General features: G+C 55.9%; 1 protein-coding gene across 1 annotated transcript; it reads left to right on the forward strand.

Annotated features, from left to right (window-relative positions):
- Positions 1 to 1,016: 1,016 nt before the first annotated feature.
- Positions 1,017 to 22,119, forward strand: ZBTB17 (zinc finger and BTB domain containing 17). The gene is made up of 17 exons (XM_054394871.1): positions 1,017 to 1,053; positions 2,699 to 2,789; positions 3,269 to 3,386; positions 5,822 to 6,028; positions 6,818 to 7,006; positions 8,295 to 8,453; positions 8,559 to 8,684; positions 9,998 to 10,245; positions 10,340 to 10,482; positions 12,993 to 13,293; positions 14,952 to 15,039; positions 15,941 to 16,057; positions 18,320 to 18,440; positions 19,311 to 19,441; positions 20,481 to 20,696; positions 21,636 to 21,725; positions 21,830 to 22,119. Exons 2-17 carry the CDS (start codon positions 2,784 to 2,786, stop codon positions 22,117 to 22,119), a joined length of 2,550 nt encoding a protein of 849 aa, XP_054250846.1. The 5' UTR covers positions 1,017 to 1,053; positions 2,699 to 2,783.
- The last annotated feature ends 956 nt before the right edge of the window (positions 22,120 to 23,075 follow it).

Consider the following 23,075-nt stretch of genomic DNA (forward strand, 5'->3'; position numbering starts at 1 on the left):
CTTGTAGAACACACTGGGTTGGAAGGAAGCTCTAGAGGTTATCCAGTCCCACCCCCTGTAGTCAGCAGGGACATCTTTAACTGGAGCAGGTTGCTCAGAGCCCTGTCTAACCTGATGTGGAACGTCTACAAGGATAGTGCCTCCACCACCTCCCTGGGCAACCTGGACCAGTGTTCCATCCCTGGAGACATTCAAGACCAGGCTTTGCCCAGGGAGGTGGTGGAGGCCCCATCCCTGGAGGTTTTTAAGGCCAGGCTGGGTGTGGCTCTGAGCAACCTGATCAAGTGTAAGGTGTGCCTGCCCATGGCAGGGGGGTTGGAACTACATGACCCTTGAAGTCCCTTCCAACCCTTAACAATTCTGTGATTCTATGACAGGGCTCTGAGCAGCCTGCTCTAGCTGCAGCTGTCCCTGCTGACTGCAGGGGCTTGGACTGGGTGCGCTTGAAAGGTTCCTGCCAACCCAAACCAATCTCTACGTTTCCATGAAAGCTATGCAGGGCTACTGATGCCACCATGCCCTGCACACCCACCTGATGAGGTATGCCATGCAAAGGTAGCACCTAGAGCTTCTGGCCCGTGCTGACCTCAACACCGAGCCTGCTCCCTCTGGAGACACCTGGCTGCCATCACGGTGGGGCCCAATACCTGGGTCAGGCACTGCCGGGTGCGGGCAACCTGGTGAGGGAACCTAAAGCACTCAGAGACACATTAGCGTAGCAGAGCAAACCCTTCTGCCCCTCACGGAGCCGTAAAACCGGACCCGAGGCCCCTGTCAGCCCCTTCGGGACCCACTTCGCTCCGGCCGCCAGCCGCACACTGGGCGGCGGGGGAGGAGAAGGAGCAGGCAGTGTGACACGTGACTCGCCCGCCCACTCGCGCATGCGCAGTCCCCGCCCCGGGCCGCGCACGCGCAGTGGCGCCGCCGGTGAGCGGAGAAGGGCGAGACGCCGCTTCCGCCCGGCGCCAACATGGCGGCGCCCTTTGTCTGCTCCGTGTCACGGTGAGCGCCCACGGCCGCGATGGGAGGGCCCCGCTGGGCCCGGCATGGCAGGTAGCGGTGGAGGACACCGGGGAGGGGCTGGGAGGTGGCTGAAGGTTCTCAGGCCGGCGGCTTGGGGTGATACAAGGGCTGGGAGGGGAAGGGGGCTGCGGCCCAGCTCACTGCCCGAGGGGTCCCCCCCAAAACGGAGCCGGTCTGAGGTACATAGCAGTGTGTGATCGCCCGGTGTTTTGAGGGGAGGCTGCGTGAGGGTCCTGCCACCTCATTGGCACTCTGTAGCGGTTCTTCATTCTCTTAAATGTCTTCATTAATGATCTGGACATGGGGATGAGGCACTCTCAGTCTCTTTGCAGTCTCTTCTCCCAAGGAACAAGTGACAGGACAAGAAAAAACAGCCTCAGGTTGCCCCCGGGAAGGTTTATGTTGGACATGAGTGAACAATTTCTTCCACTTGAGGGTTGTCAAGGCCTTGCCCAGCCTGCCCAGGGCAGTGGTGGAGTCTCCATCCCTGTAAGGGTTTCAAAGCCCTGGAGCTGTGGTGCTGAGGGCCATGGTTTGGTGGTGTCCTGTCGGTGATGGGTTAAGGGTTGGACTGGATGATCTTGCAGATCTCTTCCAACCAAAATAATTCTGCGATTTTTCTGGTTCTTCTTCCCTCACATTCACACCACTCCCCATCACTGGCTGAGGCAGGTAGCTGTCATGAGGGGACCAAGGTGCTGGCTGTAGCCTCCTCCTGCCCACCCTCAGCAGGGTGGCAGTGCTGCTGTGGGAGATGTGTCCCTCTCCACAGAGTGATTCAGGACAAGATCAGGAGCAAATCCATCCTCCCTCTCATGTGGGGCAGCCACTGTGTCCTTGAGACCTGAGTCTGAGGTGGGACACAGCCCAGATGGCAGTGCTGCACCAGATGGGTCCCCTGGCACCACCTGAGCTCTCTGCCTGCGCTCAAGGACATCAGCAGCAGAAGAGCAGAGAAAACTTCAAAGCATTGTGTGCCACCTCAAGGATCAAAGGGGCTTTCTCCTCCTCTGGCATCTCTTCTGGCATGGTGACAGCCCATGGCCCTCTGCAGGCCTTGCTTTTGAGGTGCAGCTGCTGAGTTTTGTGGATGAGCTGTGCTTCCTGAGCTGCATTTCTACATCAGAAGCTTCTGCTGCAGTTTCAGAGATCAGGCCACGTTCCAGAGGCAGTTGTTTTGGTTTGGTTTTGTGAGAAGCCCAAGTTTTTGGACTTCCTCAGCCAGATGCTGCAGAAAGAGAGGATTTTCGTGGCAGCAGAAAGAGAAGATTTCCATGGCAGCACTGGAGGCCTGGTGACACCTCAGGCCCACACTGGCTCCCTGCCCGCACAGCTCTGGTTACCTCCCGGCAGCCGCATCAGGAGCAGCACCAACATCTCTGTGGGTTCTGTTGGGTGTCTGTTTGCTGAGGAGGGTCCAGAGTGGCTCTGCTCATCTCTCTCTTTGTGTCTCACTCCTTTTAGTTCCTTTTCACCATGCTTTTTGCTGCCTGTGATTGTTTCTCCCCCACTTTACAGCTGGATGTGTGTGGTGTACACCTTGCGGTTTCACCACCAACAGCAGACTCCAGAGCCCTTCTCCATCTCTCTAATTTATCTCTCATCTGCACCTGGAATGCTCTGCTCAGATGCACTCCTAACTGTATTTTTTTTTTTTTAACTGAAAACATTGCAGAATCAGTTCCTGGAAATGAGGACAGACTCTTCTTGGCAGAGACTGAAAGGATTAGGGCTGCCTTGTTCCCCAAGCAAGAAGGGAGATGACGGTAGGCAGAACCCTCTTCCTTTTTATCTTCCTAGCACAAGAACTGACAGCTGGGTGGAGGCAGCATTCAAAAGAAGCATTTGAAGCACTCTTTTTTTTTTTTTTTTTTTTGTTCCAAATTTATCAGGGTTTGGGTGTTTTTAATGGGTAGATGCTTGAGCAGCAGGTACAGGGTGAGGTGAATGTCGTTAATAAGCGAGAGCTTAACGGTGCTGGTGTGGGAAGCTCCCCTGGACTGCTGGATTTAGGCCTGTGGCAGGCGTGGGTGTTCTCATAATGGAGCTTTTGTGTCATTAATCATGTAATGAGAGCCTTGACAGCCAGGTCAGGGAGAGGGCAGGAGGAGAAAAGGTGCTCACAGGCCTCTGATGAGGTGAAATCAGGGGCTGCCCAGTCCTAGGTTGGTGATGCTGGACCTTGGTGCCTTCAACACACAAGGTATGGGGTTTAAAACGGAGTTTTTCATCCTGTTGCTCTCAGGATGGCTGCATAAAGACTGATTTGGGCAGCAGGAAGAGAGAAAACTCCACAGGAGAGCCACCAGAGTCTTGCCTGCAGCCGTGCTCCTCTGGATATCTCTGCTCCTCGCAGTGCAGGGGTGAGTTTGGGCACTGATCATGGCTTGTTTTTCAGGTGGGACCTCTGCCATGCATCCTCAGGCAGCACCACTCCCTTAACAGCCAACACTGATGGGTTTGAGCTGATGGAACCTGATTTATTTAGCCATCAGATGGGCCAGAAATTCCAGATTTGGCATTTAGAAGATGATCAGAGGGCTGGAGAACCTCTCCTGTGGGGACAGGCTGGGAGAGTTGGGACTCTTCAGCCTGGAGAAGAGAAGGTTCCAGGGAGATCTTAGAGCAGCCTTCCAGGACCTGAAGGGGCTCCAGGAGAGCTGGGGAGGGACTTTTGACAAGGGCTGGGAGTGACAGGATGAGGGACAATGGCTTTGAGCTGGAGATTAGGAAGAAATTCTTGACAGTGAGGTTTGTGAGACACTGGAACACAGGGATCATGTCCCCTGCCTGGAGGTGTTCAAGGCCAGGCTGGATGAGGCCTGTGCTGGTGGGAGGTGTCCCTGCCCATGGCAGGGTGGTTGGAACTGGATGTTCTTGAAGGTCCCTTCCAACCCAACCCATTCTGTGATTCTATGATTTACCCTCCCTGGATCCATTCCCAAATCCATTCTCACTTCCATTTGGTCAGGGAAGGAGATAGTTCTTGGCACCAGAGCCACAAACTGGTCCTGTCTGAGTGATGGCAATGAGCCAGGGAGACATTTTGGGTGCACCATGGGGCTTTTGATCTGAATGTTTGGGATTTGTAAGGCTTGGAGTGAGGGATTTTAGTGTGCTGGGGAATGTGGGGTGCTGGGTCTGGGCATGAGGGTGATGCACAGCTTGGCACAGCCTCTGTCCAACAAAGCAAACAGCAGCAGGAAAGATGAAGTTTTCTGGGAGGAATTCTCAGGATTTTGCTTCCTCTGCAAAGCTGAGGCAAGTTCCAGCAGGGAGAGAGAGAAAAAATCATCAGTCAGATACAGAATTCTTCCTACAAATGACCAAAAATAGCCTTTGAGTGCCTCAGACCATGGTGATGTCTCAGGTCCTGCTGCCCAGATCTTTCCCAGCAGCATTGTTTGGCCTGCTGGGGAAATCTTCCTCTTTTTATTCCTGGAATTTCCTTTGCAGACCTCACAGGGTCACACATTTGTGGGGGTTTAGACAGATTTTGATGCAAATAGAGTTTTTTTTTTTTTTCCTGGCTCATGTGGGATGTGGTTTGGGACAGGCTGTGGGTGTTTGGTTTAAAAGTGCTTTGTGTTTTGGAGAGGCAGAAAAATCGTGGCAGGAAAATCCCTGCAAAGGCAAATGGAGGGTTTGGGGAGTGAAACCTTTTCTATGTGTGATCTGAGGCTGTTTGGGTTTCTTATCCCTGCTGGGAACAATTCTGGAAGCCAGGTGGATCCTTGGGTGGAAGATCTTTCACTGGGCTTGCTGCAAGCATCTGCAGCAGGCAGGAGGAGGCTCCCTCACCCCACCCTGCTTGCTGCTGTAGGTCTGCAGTTTGGGATGTGCTGGTCTGCAAGTGCCCTGGATTTGTGGATCCAGGCCTGCCCCCTTTCCCCATCCTCAGACTTCCCAGGCTGGTTTGAAGAGCTGCAAAAGTGGAAAAGCAGCTGCTATGGGCTGGAAACCTTCAGAGAAACACTGAACATCAACTTGCCATCAAAACCCAGACTTTCCCTGGCCACAATCTTACTTTTTCCAGAGCTTTAGAGGCTTCCTGGCCTGACATGTTGAACAGTGACTGTGGATCGGCCTCACTGGCTTTCTCCTCCCTCCTTGCTCATCTTCTGCTGTAAGAAATGATCCCTTCAGCTGACAGGAATCATTTTTGGAGCATGAAGCCAAGTGAAAACCTTCCATCCTCTACCCTGCAGGTGCAGCCCAAGAGAAAACCCAAGAGACAGAGCTTGTGGTTGCTCCTCAACCTTTGCTGTGGACCTGTTTGAACAATAGGCTTTGGGGGTGTTAGCAGCATTCCTCAGCTCAAGTTGTGCAAAGACACTGTAAAAAGTCAAAAAATCCCTCAATTTCGTGATGCAAGCACCCAAAATGAGCAGGAGCTTGGTGGTTTTGATGATGGGATGGGAGTGGTGGCACCACCTGCTCGCTGAAGGGATGATGGGGAGGTGACAGGAATCCTGCTCACAGCTTGGACTGGGTGGAGAGTGAAAAATGATTTTAAATGCTGCTAGGGTGCCAAAAAATAGATTTACCCTTTAATCAGTTCTCTCTCCAGCCCCTTGTTGACATCATGGCTGTTAGAGGAGAGGCTTTGGGGTTGGTTCTGGGAGGGCTGTAGAGAGGAGCTCCAAATCAGGCTTTCTTGGGCCACCTTTTTTTAACTAGGAGGGTTGTGGTTGCTCTGTGCCTTTGTGATCTGTCCTTTCCAGCACAGTGGTGGGGTTTTGGCACCTGTCTCACCTCCATCCTAGATGTTTTCTGTTTTTTTTAACTCTCTCCACAGCCATGGATTTCCCCCAGCACAGCAAACAGGTCCTGGAGCAGCTGAACCAGCAGCGGCAGCTGGGCTTGCTGTGTGACTGCACCTTCGTGGTGGATGGCATCGACTTCAAGGCTCACAAAGCTGTGCTGGCAGCCTGCAGTGAGTACTTCAGGATGCTCTTTGTTGACCAGAAGGATGTGGTACACCTGGACATCAGCAATGCTGCAGGTAGGCAGGAAGCTGGGCGTGAGCCAGCAATGGGCACTCAAAGCCCCGAAGGCCAGGGGCAGCCTGGGCTGCATCCAAAGCAGCGTGGCCAGAGATGGAGAGAGAGGATCCTGCCCCTCTGCTCTGCTCTGGGAGACCTCAGCTGCAGGGCTGTGTCCAGTTAGGGGGCCCCCAACATGTGAAGGACACAGACTTGCTAGAGTGGGTCCAGAGGAGGCAATAAAAATGATCAGAGAGATGGAGAACTGCCCCCATGGGGACAGGATGAGAGGGTTGGGGCTGTTCAGCCTGGAGAGAAGGCTCCAGGGAGACCTTAGAGCAGCCTCCCAGTACCTGAAGGGGGCTACAGGAGAGCCAAGGAGGGACTTAATACAAGACCTTGCAAAGATATGATGAGTGGTAATGGTTTGAAACTGGAGCAGTGTAGGTTTAGGTTGGACACCAGGAGGAAGCTCTTCTACTATGAGGGTGGTGAGACACTGGAACAGGTTGCCCAGGGATGTGCTTGAGGCCTTGTCCCTGGAGACATTCAAGATCAAACTTGATAAGCCTGTGAGCAACCTGATCTGTTTGGAGATGTCCCTGCTGGCTGCAGGGGGGTTGGACAAGATGAACCCAATGCAGTGTTTGTGATTCTGTGTGAAACTTGTCCAGTGTCCCTCAGAGCTCCTTAAAACGAAGCAGTTTGGTGCCTGGGCTTTGAGGGAGGCTCTTCAGCCTGGCGCTTCACACACTCTGTGTTTCTGAGAGATTAAAGCTTAATTCTGGTTGTGACCACCTCCCTTGCAGGCCTGGGCCAGGTTTTGGAGTTCATGTACACAGCTAAGCTGAGCCTGAACCCTGAGAACGTGGAGGACGTGCTGGCCGTGGCAGGCTTCCTGCAGATGCAGGAGATCGTCAGCGCCTGCAACGCGCTCAAGGCCCTCGCCGCGCCGGGGGGAGGCCCCTCCGAGAGCCAGCACCCCCCTGCCCACCTGGGTACGTAGTCTTCCCTCAGCCAGGGAGACTCAAAGCTGTCCCACCCAGCAGCCACACTCTCTGGCCACCATCCAAAGCCCTGTCGTGGTGCACAAGGAGGTCTGGATGGGGTTTGGTCCCCTGGTGCAGCACCGGCAGCTGAGGAACCGCTGCGTCCTCGATGCTTGCTGACACCTTCTGCCATAACATCCCCCAGGGGGAGCTCATGGAGTGTGGGTTGGCTGAGTGAGCAGGGAGGTGACTTGAGAAGTGGTTGAAGGGCAGAGCTCAGAGAGTTCTGAGCAGTGGCACAGCTGGAAGCCTGTAGCTTGTGGTGCTCCCCAGGGGTCTGTACAGGGCCCAGTCTTGTTCAACATCGTCATTAATGACCTGGGTGAACAGCCAGAGTGGGACCTTAGGCAATTCACTGAGGATCCAAAACTGGGGGGTGGGGGCAGACACCCCCTCAGGCTCTGCTGCCATTCAGCCAGACCTGGAAAGGCTGCAGAGCTGGGCAGAGGAACCTAATGAAGTTCAAGCAGGGCAAGGGTAGGCTCCTGTACCTGGAGAGGAACAACCTCCTGCAGCAGGACAGGTGAGGGGGGACCTGCTGGGACACAGCTCCACAGAGAAGGACCTGGGAGTGCTCAGGGACAGCAGGTTAATAATTTGCTTTCAGGGCCAAGCAGTCCAATGGTGTCCTGGGGTGCATGAAGAAGAATGTGGCCAGCAGGTCTCAGAGGGAGGTTCTCCTGCTTCCCTACTCTGCCCTGGTGAGGTCACATCTGGAGACCTGGATCCCCAGTTCAAGAGAAACAGGGGAGAGTCCAGCAAGGGCTCTGAAGCTGCTGAGGGGCCTGGAGCAGCTCTGTGAGGAGCAAAGGCTGAGAGCCCGGGGGCTGAGAGCCTGCAGAAGAGCAGCCCCAGAGGGGAGCTGAGCAATGCTCAGCAAGAGGCTGGTGCCAGACTCTTGTCAGTGGTGCCCAGGGACAGGCCAAGGGGCAATGGGCACAAGATGGAACCCAGGAGATTCCACCTGAGCAGGAGGAGAAAGTTGTTTGGTGTGAGGGTGCTGAGCCCTGGAGCAGGCTGCCCAGAGAGGTTGTGGAGTCTCCTTGTGTGGAGAGCTTCCAACCCGCCCTGGGCATTGTGCTCCTGGGCAGGCTGCTGTGGGTGCCCTGCTGGAGCAGGGGGGGTGGACTGGGTGGTCTCCTCTGAACCCCACCATGCTGGGATTCTGATATTTGGGATCCTTCTAGCAGCTTCTGCTGTCCACACAGGGACACCAACTTTGGCTCTCCCCTCACAGAGTCCAGCAAGGCTGAGGACAAGCCATCAGAGGCAGAAGCAGAGCCTGATCCTGGCAAACTAAAACCAGCTCCTCCTGACCCAGTGGGGAAGGAAGAGACTCCCACAGCTGCAGCAGCTCAGCCTGAGGCACCAGCGGAGCAGCTGAGTGGCCAAGAAGGTGAAGCACTGTAGGGTGACACCCAAACCCCTCTGTGACTCCCCCCCAGCACACCCTGTCCTGTGTGCCTCCTGGGGCGTGCCCAGGACACTCTGTTGTTTGCAGGGGCAGATGCTGCCAGCCCCAAGGGTGCCACCACCGAACCTCCCAGCCAGCCGCAGCCAGGGGAGAGCCTGGGGGACAGCAGCAGCCCTGTGGCCAAGGACAGCTCTGCAGGCACTGAAACAGGAGGTGAGTGCTGCTCATGGTGCTCCTCAGGGATCTGTACTGGCTCCAGTCCTAGGATCACAGAACTGCTTCAGTTGGGAAAGTTCTCTGGGATTGTCCAGTCCAACCAGCAACCAACCCAACCCCACCATGGCCATCAAAACATGGCCCCAAGTGCCATGGCCACAGGTTTCTCGAACACCTCCAGGGATGGGGACTCCACCACCTGCCTGGGCAGCCTGTGGCAGTGCCTGACCGCTCTTGCAGGGAAGAAATTGTTCCTCATGGCTAACCTAAACCTCTCCTGTCACAATTTCAGGCCATTTCCTCTTGTTCTATTACCTGATAATAGGGAGAAGAGACCAACCCCCACCAGGCTCCAGCCTCCTTTCAGGGAGTTGTAGAGAGCCAGCAGCTTTCCCCTCAGCCTCCTTTTCTCCAGACTAAACAACCCCAGTTCCCTCAGCTGCTCATCACAGACCTGTTCTCCAGACCCTTCTCTGGACCTGCTCCAGCCTCTCAATGTCCTTATTGCAGTGAGGAGCCCAAAACTCAACCCAGGATTTGAGATGTGGCCTCACCAGTGCCCAGTCCAGGGGGACAATCCCTGCCCTGCTCCTGCCGGTCACACTCTTGCTGATCCAGGCCAAGACAATGGTGACTTTCTTGGCCACCTGGACACACCCTGGCTCATCTTCCTGCACTGTCAATTAACACCCCCAGGTCCTTTTCCACTAGGCAGTTTCCAGTCACTCTGCCCCAAGTCTGGAGCCTTCATGGGGTTCTGTGACCAAAGTGCAGGACCCAGCCCTTGGTCTTGGTGAACCTCAACCCACTGACCTTGACCTACAGATCCAGCCTGGCCAGGTCCCTTTCCAGAGTCTTTCTACCCTCAAGCAGATCACCATCCCACCCAATTTAATGTCATCTCTGTCATTCATTGTCTTGTTCACCACCTTCATCAGTGGCAGCAAGGACTTTGCTCTCCTCTTCAGTGGAGCTGAATCCAAGCTGGGCGAGGCCCAGCCCCTGTTCTCTGTGTGATTTACTTTGTGAGTGTGAGTTTAGGAGCCCCCAGGAGTGGTTTTCCATGGGGCACAGCTAGGAGAGGCTGGAATGCTCCTCTGCTGTGGGGTTTCAGGGCTAACAACCTGCAAATCCAAACTGCCTGCAGGTAGAGGCCTCATGGGATGGAGTCCTGGCATCTCCCTGGGTGCAGCAGGGCAGGTTCAGTCCCCAGCACCTTAAATGCAGGCTTAGGGCTGGGAGGTGCAGGTGGGGTTGGTGTCCCTGCTGCTGCTGCTGCTCCCCAGCCTCAGCATCCTCATTTCCCGCAGAGACGAAGCTGGAAGGGAAGGAGGAAGATGGAGAGACGATGGTGGCGGTGGGGGAGGAGGAAGAGGAGGTGAAAGTCGCTGAGGAAGAGCAGCCCCAGGTGGAGAACGGGGAGCAGGCAGAGGATAACGAGTCGGGAAGCACAGACTCAGGGCAGGAGACGGCGGCAGAGCCGCGCCTGCTGCGCTCCGGCTCCTACGGCGACAGGACCGAGTCCAAAGCATATGGCTCCGTCACCCACAAGTGCGAGGTGAGGCCCAGGCCCGGCCCTGAGCCGGGGCTGGGGTCCCAGGGGGACAGCCGAGCGGCAGCGGCCGTGCCTGTGCCGGTCTCTGTGCCCCCAGGACTGCGGGAAGGAGTTCACCCACACCGGCAACTTCAAGCGGCACATCCGCATCCACACCGGGGAGAAGCCTTTCTCCTGCAGGGAGTGCAGCAAGGCCTTCTCCGACCCTGCTGCCTGCAAGGCCCACGAGAAGACACACAGGTAATGGCCAGGCTGGGGACCCGCAGAGGGGACACCTCCCACGAGTGCTGCCAGGCCAGGCTGGGGGGAGGAAGCTTGTGGCGGTGCTGAGGGTGTCAGGGTTTGGGGAAGAGGCTGCTCTGCCTCCTGTGCTGGGCTGGGGCTGTTGGTGCTGCTGGGTTGGAGACTGCCAGCAGCTCCAGTCATGGAAAGACACAATCAGGGTCTAAAAATTGTGGGGTTTGCCTCAAAAGATCCAATCATTGGGTTGGAAGGGCCATCAAAGGTCATCTTGCCCAAGCCCCTGCAGTCAGCAGGGACACCTCCAGCTCAATCAGGATGCCCAGGGCCACATCAAGTCTGATCTTGAATGTCTCCAGGGATGGAGCTACAACCACATCCCTGGGCAACCTGTCCCAGTGTCTCACCACCCTCATTGTGCAGAGCTTCCTCCTGATGTCCAACCTAAATCTCCCCTGCTCCAGTTTCAGTCCATTGTCCCTCATCCTGGCACTCCAAGCCCTTGTCAAGACTCCTTCCCCAGCTCTCCTGGAGCCCCTTCAGGTACTGGAAGGCTGCCCTGAGGTCTCCCTGCAGCCTTCTCTTCTCCAGGCTGAACAACCCCAACTCCCTCAGCCTGTCCCCATAGCAGAGGTTCTCCAGCCCTCTGATCATCTTTGTGGCCTTCTCTGGACCCTCTCCATCAGGTCTGTGTCCTTTTTGTGTTGGGGGCACACAGCTGGACACAGCACTTGTGAGTCCTTCTGAGATCCTTGTGAAATCCATCAGCAGGGTGAGGTGGTCTGGGAGATTTCTTTTTCTGCCTCATTCTTTCCCTTTGTGTTGCTTCATGACAGTCCTGTGGGATCTGCAGTCCAAGGCCTACAGCTCCATCATCCACAAGTGTGAGGTGACGCCAGGCCTGGCCCTGAGAGAGGTCTCTGCTCCCTTGGGGACACCAAATGTCACTGGCTATGCCTGTGCTGGTCTCTGTCCACCCCTAGGACAGTGGGAAGGAGTTCACCCGCACTGGGTGGAGCTCACATTGGGGTGTTGAGCGTTGGGCACCACTGGTTCTTCCCTCCCCACCCCAGTGTGACAGCTCCATCTCCATGGTGACCAAGAGAAGGCTCCAGGGAGACCTTAGAGCAGCAGTCCAGTACCTGAAAGGGGCTCCAGGAGAGCTGGGGAGGGAATTCTGACAAGGGCTGGGAGTGACAGGACGAGGGACAACGGCTTTGAGCTGGAAGAGGAGAGACTGAGACTGGAGATGAGGAAGAAATTCTCTTGAGGGAGAGTGGGGAGACACTGGAACAGGTTGCCCAAGGAGGTTGTGGATGTTCTCTCCCTGGAGGTGTTCAAGGCCAGGCTGGATGAGGCCTTGAGCAAGCTGGGCTGGGGGGAGGTGTCCCTGCCCATGGCAAGAGGTTGGAACTGGATGATCTTTAAGGTCCCTTCCAACCCAACCCCTTCCATGAATCCATGAATCCACACATCCATGATTCTGAATCCATGATTCTGTGATTCTATAAATCCATGATTCTGTGACTCTGTGGATCCATGAATCTATGCATCCATGAATCTATGCATTTACAAATCCATGAATTTCTGAACCATGAATATATGAATGTCTGAATCTATAAATCCAGGAATTTACAAATCCATGCATCTATGAATTTACAAGTCCACGAATCCATGAATTTACAAATCCACGAATTTATAAATCCATGAATCTCTGAATTTATGAATCTATGAATCTCTGAATCTACAAACCCAGGAATTTACAAATCCATAAATCCATGAATTTACAAATCCATGAATCTACGAATTTACAAATCCATGAATCTATGAATCTCTGAATCTACAAACCCAGGAATTTACAAATCCACAAATCAATGAATTTACAAATCCATGCATCTATGAATTCACAAATCCATGAATCCATGAATTTACAAATCCACGAATTTACAAATCCATAAATCCATGAATTTACAAATCCATGCATCTATGAATTCACAAATCCATGAATCCATGAATTTACAAATCCATGAATCTATGAATTTACAAATCCATGAATCCGTGAATTTACGAATCCAGGAATTTACAAATCCATGAATCCAGGAATTTACAAATCCATGCATCTATGAATTTACAAATCCATGAATCTGTGAATTTACGAATCCAGGAATTTACAAATCCACGAATTTACAAATCCATGAATCCCTGAATTTACAAATCCATGAATCCATGAATTTACAAATCCATGAATTTACAAATCCACGAATCCAGGAATTTACAAATCCATGCATCCATGAATTTACAAATCCATGAATCCATGAATTTACAAATCCATGCCTCTATGAATTCACAAATCCATGAATCCGTGAATTTACAAATCCATGCACCCCTGACTCCATGCATCCCCACATCTCTGACCTGCTCACCTCACAAGGGCTGCTGTACGCAGGACCCAGCCCGGGTCGGGCCCTGCTCCCTTGTGCCGCTCAGTGTGGGTCGCTCCTCCCGCGCAGCCCCCTGAAGCCGTACGGCTGCGAGGAGTGCGGCAAGAGCTACCGGCTGCTGAGCCTGCTCAACCTGCACAAGAAGCGGCACACGGGCGAGGCTCGGTACCGCTGCGAGGACTGCGGGAAGCTCTTCACCACCTCCGGCAACCTGAAGCGCCACCAGCTGGTGCACAGCGGCGAGAAGCCCTACCAGTGCGACTACTGCGGCCGCTCCTTCTCGGACCCCACCTCCAAGATGCGCCACCTGGAGACGCACGACACCGACAAGGAGCACAAGTGTCCCCACTGCGACAAGAAGTTCAACCAGGTGCCCTGGGGAAAGAAGGAGATGCAGCCCTGGGGAAAGAAAGAGATGCAGCCCTGGGGATTCGGGGTGCTGCCGAGGAAGGTGGGGAGGGGGTGGGCTTGGGGGGTTCTCAGCATCTGGGAGACTGATCTCAGCATCTCAGAGACTGATCTGAGCGTCTCAGAGACTGATCTCAGCATCTCAGAGACTGATCTCAGCATCTGAGACCCATTGGTGAAGGCACAGGGGGCACTGTCAGGAGGTTTTATCAGGGGGAAGTGGTGTTTGACTACCCTGAGAGCCTTTGATGTGGCCATAACCAGGTGGGTAGGTGGTGGTAGAGCAGTGGCTGTGGTTTAGCTTGACCTCAGGGAAGCATTTGACACCCACAGCATCCTCACAGCTAAACTGGGGCAGTGAGGTCTGGAGAGTCAGGCAGGGAGGGGGCTGGCAAGTGGCTGAAGGTTAGAATGCAGAGTTGTGGTCAGTGGGACAGAGTCTGCTTGGAGGCCTGTGGCCAGTGGGGTGCCTCAGGGCTTGGTAGTGGGACCAGTGCTGGTCAATATATTCATCAAAGCCCTGGCTGGGAGCACTGCCAGCAGGTTTGCTGATGGCACCAAGCTGGAGCAGTGGTGACAGCCCCCAGGCTGTGCTGCCCTACAGCCAGACCTGGCTGAATGAAATCCAACAAGGACAAGGGGAGAGTCCTGCATCTGGGAAAGAACAACGCCATGGAGCAGTAGAGCTTGGGCACTGACCTGGTGGAGAGCAGAGCAGGGGAAAGGGATCTGGGGGTCCTGGTGGACAGAAGGATGCCCAGGAGCCAGCAATGTGCCCTTGTGGCCAGGAAGGCCAAGGGCATCCTGGGGGGGATCAGCAGGGCTGTGGTGAGCAAGTTGAGAGAGGTTCTCCTCCCCTTCTGCTCTGCCCTGCTGAGGCCACATCTGGAATATTGTGTCCAGTTGTGGGCCCCTCAGGTCAAGAAGGACCTCAGGGAAGTGCTTGAGAGAGTCCAGCCCAGAGCCCCAGAGCTGCTGCAGGCAGTGGAACATCTCCTGTGAGGCCAGGCTGAGGGAGCTGGGGCTTGGAGCTGGGAGCAGAGCAGCCTGAGGGCTGCCCTCATTGCTAGGGATAAAGCTGTGCAGGGCTGGAGCCAGGCTGTGCTCAGGGATGGCCAAGGACAGCACAAGGGGCACTGGGGGCAAGCTGGAGCAGAGGAGGAGCCATGGGAACAGGAGAGGAAACTTTGTCACTGTGAGGGTGGCAGAGCCTGGAGCAGGCTGCCAGAGAGGTTGTGGAGTCTCCTGCTCTGGAGACATTCAGAACCCTCCTGGATGTGTTCTGTGTGCCCTGCCCTGTGTGCCCTGCTCTGGCAAGGGGGTTGGACTGGGTGATCTCCAGAGGTCCCTTCCAGCCCCTAACATTCGGTGATCAACCCTGAGCATCAGCATTAGGAAAAAATTCTTGAAGTGAGGGAGGTGAGACCCTCGAACAGGTTGCCCAAGGAGGTTGTGGCTGCCTCCTCCCTGCAGCTGTTCAAGGCCAGGCTGGATGAGGCCTTGAGCATGCTGGGTTGGTTGGAGGTGTCCCTGCCCATGGCAGGGGGTTGGGACTGGATGATCTTTAAGGTCCCTTCCAACCCAACCCATTCTGTGGTTCTATGCAACCCTCTGTCCCAGGTGGGGAACTTGAAGGCTCACTTGAAGATCCACATCGCAGACGGACCCCTGAAGTGTCGGGAGTGTGGCAAACAGTTCACCACTTCAGGTAGCCTGGGGTGAGGTGTGAGGGGTGGAGGTCTAAGTGACTTTGGAGGGGACAAGGAACACTCCAGGGGGCACAGGGACTGGACTGTTGCAGAGAAGGGCTGGAGCTGGAGCAAGGATTCATCCCACACACAAGGGGGTTAAGCCTCTTCACTGTGGTGCCCCAGTTGTGCATGTTTTCCCTCCTCTGTGGGATCCCACCCTGGGGGTGCTCCTTGGATGTTCCTTCTGGAGCAGGCTGTCCAGAGAGGTTGTGGAGTCTCCTCTGGAGGTCTTCAAGCCCCACCTGGACACATTCCTGTGTGACCTGCCCTAAGTGGCCCTGCTTTGGCATGGGGGGTTGCAGCCCCTGTCCAACCCCTACCGTTCCCTGATCCAGATTTTGGGAACAGAGACATCTCTTCCCATCTCCCTAACCTGCTGTGGAGCTGGTGGGGTCTGGATGAGCCCCATGGAGTCCCTCTAGCCCCTCAAAAATTGTCCTACCTGTCCCCACCACCACCTTCCCACCTTCCCAGAGCACCAGTGCCACCCTCCTGTATGAAGAGCACCAAGCTCTCCCTCTGGACTCTGGGAAGGATGGAGGGGGGAGACTCCTTAGTGTCCCTATCTCCCCCCCTGCTCCCCAAAACTGAGCCTCATCTACTCTAGCACAGGAGGTTCCACCTCATCATGAGGAGGAACTTCTTCACTGTGAGGGTCCCAGAGCCCTGGAGCAGGCTGCCCAGAGAGGTTGTGGAGTCTCCTTCTCTGGAGACTTTCCAGCCCCACCTGGATGTGTTCTGTGTGACCTGTGCTGGATTCTATGCTCCTGCTCTGGCAGGGGGGGGGTGGACTCGCTGACCTTTGGAGGTCCCTTCCAAGCCCTCCCATGCTTTGACGCTGTGCTCCTCTGCTGGCAGGGAACCTCAAGAGGCACCTGCGGATCCACAGTGGGGAGAAGCCTTACGTCTGTGTGCACTGCCAGCGGCAGTTCGCCGACCCCGGGGCGCTGCAGCGCCACGTCCGCATCCACACCGGTGAGGGACACGGCCCCGGGGCTGCCGGACTGCCCCAGGGAGGCCACGGGGCTGTGTTCCTGCTCAGAGGCACCTGACAGGCTGGAAACCTGGGGTGAATCTCATGAAATTCACCAAGGGCAAGCGTAGAGTCCTGCACCTAGAGAGGAGTAACTCCTTGCGCCAGTACAGGTTAGGTGCTGGTGGAGAGCAGCTCTGCAGAGAGGGGCCTGGTGGTGCTGGTGGACAACTTCACCATGAGCCAGCAATGGGCCCTTGTGGCCAAGGCAGCCAGTGGCACCCTGGGGTGTTGCAGTAAGAACGTGGCCAGCAAGTCAAGGGAGGTTCTTTTTCCTCTCTCCTCTGCCCTGCTGAGGCCTCATCTGGAGTACTGTGTCCAGTTCTGGGCTCCCCAGTTCAGGAAGAACAGAGAACCTCTTGAGAGGGTACAGCAAAGGGCTGGCATCCTCCTAGGACCTCTGCTAAGGCAGCATGGCTTTACTAAGGGCAAGTCTGGCCCTGCCCAGCTTAGTGGCTTTCTACAACTGAGTGACCACATCAGTGGCCAAGGGAGGGGCAGTGGATGCCTGTTCTCTGGACTTCTCCAAGGCCTGTGACACAGTCCCCCATAACATCCTCCTAAGATATGGGTGTGATGGGTGGATGGTTTGGTGGGTAGTGAATGGGCTGGATTGTCATGTCCAGAGGGTAGCGATGTTTTGTCCCCTTGGTGGGCAAGGAGCTGATGTTGTTCAGCCTGAAGAAGAGAAGGCTCCAGGGAGATCTTACAGTGGCCTTGCAGTACCTGAGGGGGCCTGCAAGAAGGCTGGAGAAAGACTATTTCTAAAGGCCTGTAGTGATAGGACAAGGGGCAATGGTTTGAAATTAGAGCAGAGCAGATTTAGATTGGATGTTAGGAACAAGTTCTGCACCATGGGGGTGGTGGAACACTGCCAGCAGGTTGCCCAGGGAAGTAGCTGAGGCCCCAGCCCTGGAGAGATATCCAAGGTCAGGCTCAACAAGGCTCTGAGCAACCTGATCCAGTGGAGGATGTCCCTGCTGACTGCAAGGGGGTTGGACTGGATGAGCTGGACCACGAGATGGATAAAAGAACTGGCTCGATGGCCACACCCAAAGAGTGGCTGTCAATGGTCCATGTCCCAGGGGGGGCCAGGGACAAGCAGAGTCCCTCAGGGCTCAGTCCTGGGACCAGGCTTGTTCAACGTCTTTGTGGGTGCCATGGACAGAGGCATTGAGTGCACCCTCAGCAGGTTTGGTGATGACACCAAGCTGTGTGGTGCAGCAGACAGGCTGGAGGGAAGGGATCCATCCAGAGGGACCTGGACAGGCTGGAGGGAAGGGATCCATCCAGAGGGACTTGGACAGGCTGGAGAGAAGGGATCCATCCAGAGGGACCTGGACAGGCTGGAGGGAAGGGATCCATCCAGAGGGACCTGGACAGGCTGCAGAGGTTCAACAAGACCAAGGGCAAGGTCCTGCAGCTGGGTGGAGGCAATCCCAAGCACAAATGCAGGCTGGGCAGGGACTGGCTAGAGAGCAGCCCTGAGGAGAGGGACGTGGGGGTGCTGGGGGATGAGAAGCTCAACAGGAGCCAGCAGTGAGCACTTGCAGCCCAGAGAGCCAAGCAGAGCCTGGGCTGCAGCAGGAGAAGTGTGGCCAGCAGGGCCAGGGAGGTGATTCTCCCCCTCTGCTCCACTCTGCTGAGACCCCACCTGGAGTACTGCATCCAGTTCTGGAGCCTCTGTTCCAAGAGGGCTATGGAGATGCTGGAAGGTGTCCAGAGAAAGGCCACCAGGATGAGCAGAGGGCTGGAGCTGCTCTGCTGTGAGGACAGACTGAAAGAGTTGGGGTTGTGCAGTCTAGAGAAGAGAAGGCTCCCAGGAGACCTTCTTGTGGCCTTCCAGGATCTGAAGGGGGCTACAGGAAAGCTGGGGAGGGACTTTTAGGGTGTCAGGGAGTGACAGGACTGGGGGGAATGGAACAAAGCTGGAAGTGGGGAGATTCAGACGGGACATGAGGAAGAAGTTCTTCCCCATGAGAGTGGTGAGAGCCTGGAATGGGTTGTGCAGGGAGGTGGTTGAGGCTCCATCCCTGGAGGTGTTTGCAGCCAGGCTGGATGAGGCTCTGGCCAGCCTGATCCAGTGTGAGGTGTCCCTGCCCATGGCAGGGGGGTTGGAACTGGCTGAGCCTTGTGCTCCCTTCCAACCCTGCCTGATTCTATGATTTATGACCTCACCTCCAAGCTGTTGTTTTCTCCCCCAGGAGAGAAGCCATGCCAGTGCTTGATCTGTGGGAAAGCCTTCACCCAAGCCAGCTCCCTCATCGCCCACGTGCGGCAGCACACCGGCGAGAAGCCCTACGTCTGCGAGCGCTGCGGCAAGAGGTGAGCCGGGGAGGGGGCTGGGGGAGTCTGGTGGCCTTGAAGTTAACCCCCCCCACCCCAAACTGGAGAATTACCTTCCCCAGAATAACTCCCCAGTTGGTTTGGAAGCAGAATTTACAAAAGAGGTGTGCTCTGGGGGGGGTTGGGAGAGGGGCTGGAGGAGCCTTGTGGGTTGAAATCAACCTCCCCCACCCCAAACTGGAGAATTACCTTCGCCAGAATAATTCATCAGTTGGTTTGGAAGCAGAACTGACAAAAGAGGTGAACTCTGGGGGGCGTTGGAGGAACCTTGTGGGTTGAAATTAACCCCCCCCCACACACACACCAAACTGGAGAATTGCCCTCCCCAAGGTAACTCCCCAGTTGGTTTGGAAGCAGAATTTACAAAAGAGGTGAGCTCTGAGAGGGTTTGGAAGGAGGACTTGGGGGAGTCTGGTGGGTTTGAAATTCTATTAAGCCACCCAGCAGCCTCCTCTTCCCCAGGCTGACCTCCCCCAGCCTGTCCTGGTTGCAGAGCTGCTCCCAACCCCTTGCCCACTGGGCCCTCCTCTGGACCCTCTCCTCCCTACGTCGGAAGCTCCAAACCTGCCGCGCAGCAACCCCCTGGGATCCCCTGAGCCAATTTCTTTCCCTTTGCACTCAAAACAGACCTCCAGAAAGTTCCTTTTCTTACTTACCTAAACCACTTAAGCTTTCAACCTCTATCAGGGTGGATTTGAGGAGATCTTTAAGGGGGGGGCACCTCCACCTACCCCTCCACGGCCGGGGGCCGTTCCGGCCCCCGGCCGTGTGGAGGGGTAGGTGGAGGTGCCCCAGGGTTGTCATTGTCACCTCTGCCACCCCTCAACCTCCCTCCTCCACCTTCCCCAGGTTTGTGCAGTCCAGCCAGTTGGCCAACCACATCAGGCACCACGACAACATCCGCCCCCACAAGTGCACAGTCTGCAGCAAGGCCTTTGTCAACGTGGGAGACCTCTCCAAGCACATCATCATCCATACTGGTGGGTACCAGGGAAGGGGCTCCCCCCTCCAGGATCTTCAGGCAAGGCCTTTGGAGGTGGTCAGCCAGCCCTTGAGGTGGTCAGCCACCTCCTTAAGATGGTCAACCAACTCCTTGAGGTGGTCAAGCAACCCCTTGAGGTGGTCAACCAACCCCTTGAGGTGGTCAAGCAACCCCTTGAGGTGGTCAGCCACCTCCTTAAGATGGTCAACCCACCCCCTGAGATGGTCAACCCACCCCTTGAGATGGTCAACCCACCCCTTGAGGTGGTCAACCACCCATTTAAGATGGTCAACCACTTCCTCAAAATGTTCAGGTACCCCTTTAAGGTGGTCAGCCAAGCCCTTCAGGTGGTCAGCTGAGCCCTTCAGGTGGTCAGCCGAGCCCTTAAGATGGTCAACCACCTGTTCAAAGAGTTCAGGTAACACCTAAAGGTGGTCAGCCAACTCCTTGAGGTGGTCAACCAAGCCCTTGACATGGTCAGCCACCCCTTAAAGGGTCAACCACCCTCTCAAAACATTCAGGTGCTGCTGTAAGATGGACAACCACCCCTTAAAACATTCAACCACCTCCTTAAAAGTGTCAAGCACCCCTCAAAGTGGTCAACCACCTCCTCAAAATGGTCAACCACCTTTTCAAAGTGGTCAACTACCCCTCAAAGTGGTCAACCACCTCCTCAAAAGTGTCAAGCACCTTTCAAAATGGTCAAGCACCCCTTAAAGTGGTCAAACACCTCCTCAAAGTGGTCAACTACCTCCCCAAAGTGGTCAACCATCTCCTCAAAGTGGTCAACCACCTCCTCAAAGTGGTCAACTACCTCAGAGCAGTCAACCACCTCCACAAAGTGGTCAACCACCTCCCCAAAGTGGTCAACCACCTCCTCAGAGCGGTCAACCACCTCCTCAGAGTGGTCAACCACCCCTCAAAGTGGTCACCTACTCCCTCAAAACGTTGAGGCAGCTCTGCAGGGTGGTCGACCTTCCCCCTTCCACCATTCAACCACCCTCTGAACCGCTGACCCTGCCCTGCCCTGCCCGCAGGGGAGAAGCCCTTCCTGTGTGACAAGTGTGGCCGAGGATTCAACCGCGTGGACAACCTGAGGTCCCACGTGAAGACCGTGCACCAGGGCAAGGCTGGCATCAAGATCCTGGAGCCGGAGGAGGGCGATGAGGTCAACATCGTCACGGTGGCGCCGGACGAGATGGTGACCTTGGCCACCGAGGCGCTGGCGGCCACCGCGGTCACCCAGCTCACCGGTGAGACCGGGGGGCAGGGCAGGGCAGGGCAGGGCAGGGCTGATCCGTGGGGAGCAGCTTGGATGCCCTGCGGCTCTCCCGGAGGGCTCTGCAGGCTCCATCCACGGAGGGCAAAGCTGTGGCCTTGAGGCTGGGAAATGGCAAAGCCTGGCCGGAGCCTCCCCCTGAGCACCAGGACAGAACAGCCAGAGCCCTGCTGCAGCCTGCAGCTCCCCTGCCATCTCCCCACAACACCTGGGGGTTTTTTGTGCCCCCCAAGCCCTTTAGGTTTTTTCTGCCCCTCAAACCCTTGGGTATTTTTTTCTCTCCCCAGCCCCATTAGGTTTTTTTCTGCCCCCCAAACCCTTGGTTTTTTTTTTTCTCTCCCCAACCCCTTCGAGTTCTTTCTGCCCCCCAACCTTTTGGGGTTCTTTCTTCCTTGGAGTTTTTTTCGCTCCCACAACCTCTTTTTTTCTCCCCCCCCCTGCCAACCCCTTTTTTTTTCCTCCCCCACCACCAACCCCTTTTTTTTTTTTTGTTTCCCTCCCTCTTTTTCTTCCCCCAACCCCTTTTTTTCTCCTCCCACCTCCCTCATCTGCCTGTACCTGTGTCTCCTTGCACACCCCCTCATCCCCTCGTTGTCCCCCTCCATCTCATTTCCCCCATCCCTTCATATTGCCCCCCATATTCCTCCCCCTCATCCCCTCATACTCCCCCCTCCATTCCTTCATATTTCTCCCCCAATCCCTCATATTTCTCCCCCCCAATCCCTCACATTTCCTCCCCCCATTCCCTCACATTTCCTCCCCCCATTCCCTCATCTTTCCTTCCTCCATTCCCTCATATTTCTCCCTTCCTCATCACCTTCTATTTCCCCTCCCCATCACCTTCTATGTCCCTCCCCATCCCCTCATGTCCCCTCCATCTCCCCTCCCGCCTCCCCCTGCCCTGTCCCCGCAGTGGTGCCGGTGGCAGCCGCGGTCACTGCAGACGAAACCGAAGCTCTCAAAGCTGAGATCACCAAAGCGGTGAAGCAGGTGCAGGAAGCAGGTGAGAGAGCTGTGAGGGGGGATGAGCAGGGTCGGGGGGGGTCAGCCGAGTCCTACCCATCCCGGGCTGACTCCCCCTCCGGCCCCAACATCTTTCCCTTGCAGACCCCAACACGCAGATCCTCTACGCCTGCGACTCCTGCGGGGAGAAGTTCCTGGACGCCAGCAGCCTGGCGCAGCACGTCCGGATCCACACGGCTCAGGCCCTCGTCATGTTCCAGGCCGACTCGGACTTTTACCAGCAGTACGGCGCCGCCGCCGCCGCCTGGCAGCCCGAGCAGGTCCTGCCCGCCGGGGAGCTGCTCTTCCGTGCCCGCGACGGCAACCCCGAGCCCCCCGGCGCCACCCTGGCCCCCGCGCCCCACGCCGGCGAGGCTCCGCCCGCCCCTGAGTGACTTCCCCTCTCTCGCCTTTATTTAAAGAAGAGCTGCTTGGAACGGCTGCCCGGAGCCGTGGGGCTGGAAGGATGCAGATGGAATAAATTGCAATATTTTCTAAGGCTGCTTTGCTGCCACCTCGGGGACCCCCCAGGACAGTTGGTGGTGTCCCCCCGGACAGCTGGTGGTGTCCATCCCCCCTTAATGCCTTAGAGGATGATGTTCAGTCTGGAGAGGAGAAGGCTCCCAGGAGACCTTCTTGTGGCCTTCCAGGATCTGAAGGGGGCTCCAAGAAAGCTGGGGAGGGACTTTTGAGGGTGTCAGGGAGTGATAGGACTGGGGGGAATGGAGCAAAACTAGAAGTGGGGAGATTCAGATTGGATGTTAGAAAGAAGTTGTTCCCCATGAGGGTGGTGAGAGACTGGCAGAGGTTGCCCAGGGAGGTGGTGGAAGCCTCATCCCTGGAGGTTTTTGCAGCCAGGCTGGATGTGGCTGTGAGCAACCTGCTGTGGTGTGAGGTGTCCCTGCCCATGGCAATTCTGTGATTTGGGTCTGGCTCTGCTGTGGAGGTTCTTAGATCTGGAGCTCCTTGTCGGGGCTGGAGGAAGAGGTTAACAGAGAGGGGTTTGGGTTGGAAGGGACCTTAAAGCTCATCCAGTTCCAAGCCCCTGCCATGGGCAGGGACACCTCCCACCAGCCCAGCTTGCTCAAGGCCTCATCCAGCCTGGCCTTGAACAGCTCCAGGGAGGGGACATCCACAGCCTGTGAAACATTCATTTAATGAGGACACAAATGATTGAAAATGGGGATAAGTGAGATAATAGAAGTTTAAAAAGGTGGTTGGGGATGTGCCAGGGAGGGCTGGGTTGGGTTAAGGACAGGAGGAAGCTGGGAGGGAAGCAGCATCAGGAGCCACCAACCTTCCTGGTTAATCCCCAACCCTGGTGGGAATAAGAGAAAAATCAGGACAATAC

Source organism: Indicator indicator, chromosome 32 (genome assembly GCF_027791375.1).
Source record: "Indicator indicator isolate 239-I01 chromosome 32, UM_Iind_1.1, whole genome shotgun sequence".
Lineage (NCBI taxonomy): Eukaryota > Metazoa > Chordata > Aves > Piciformes > Indicatoridae > Indicator > Indicator indicator.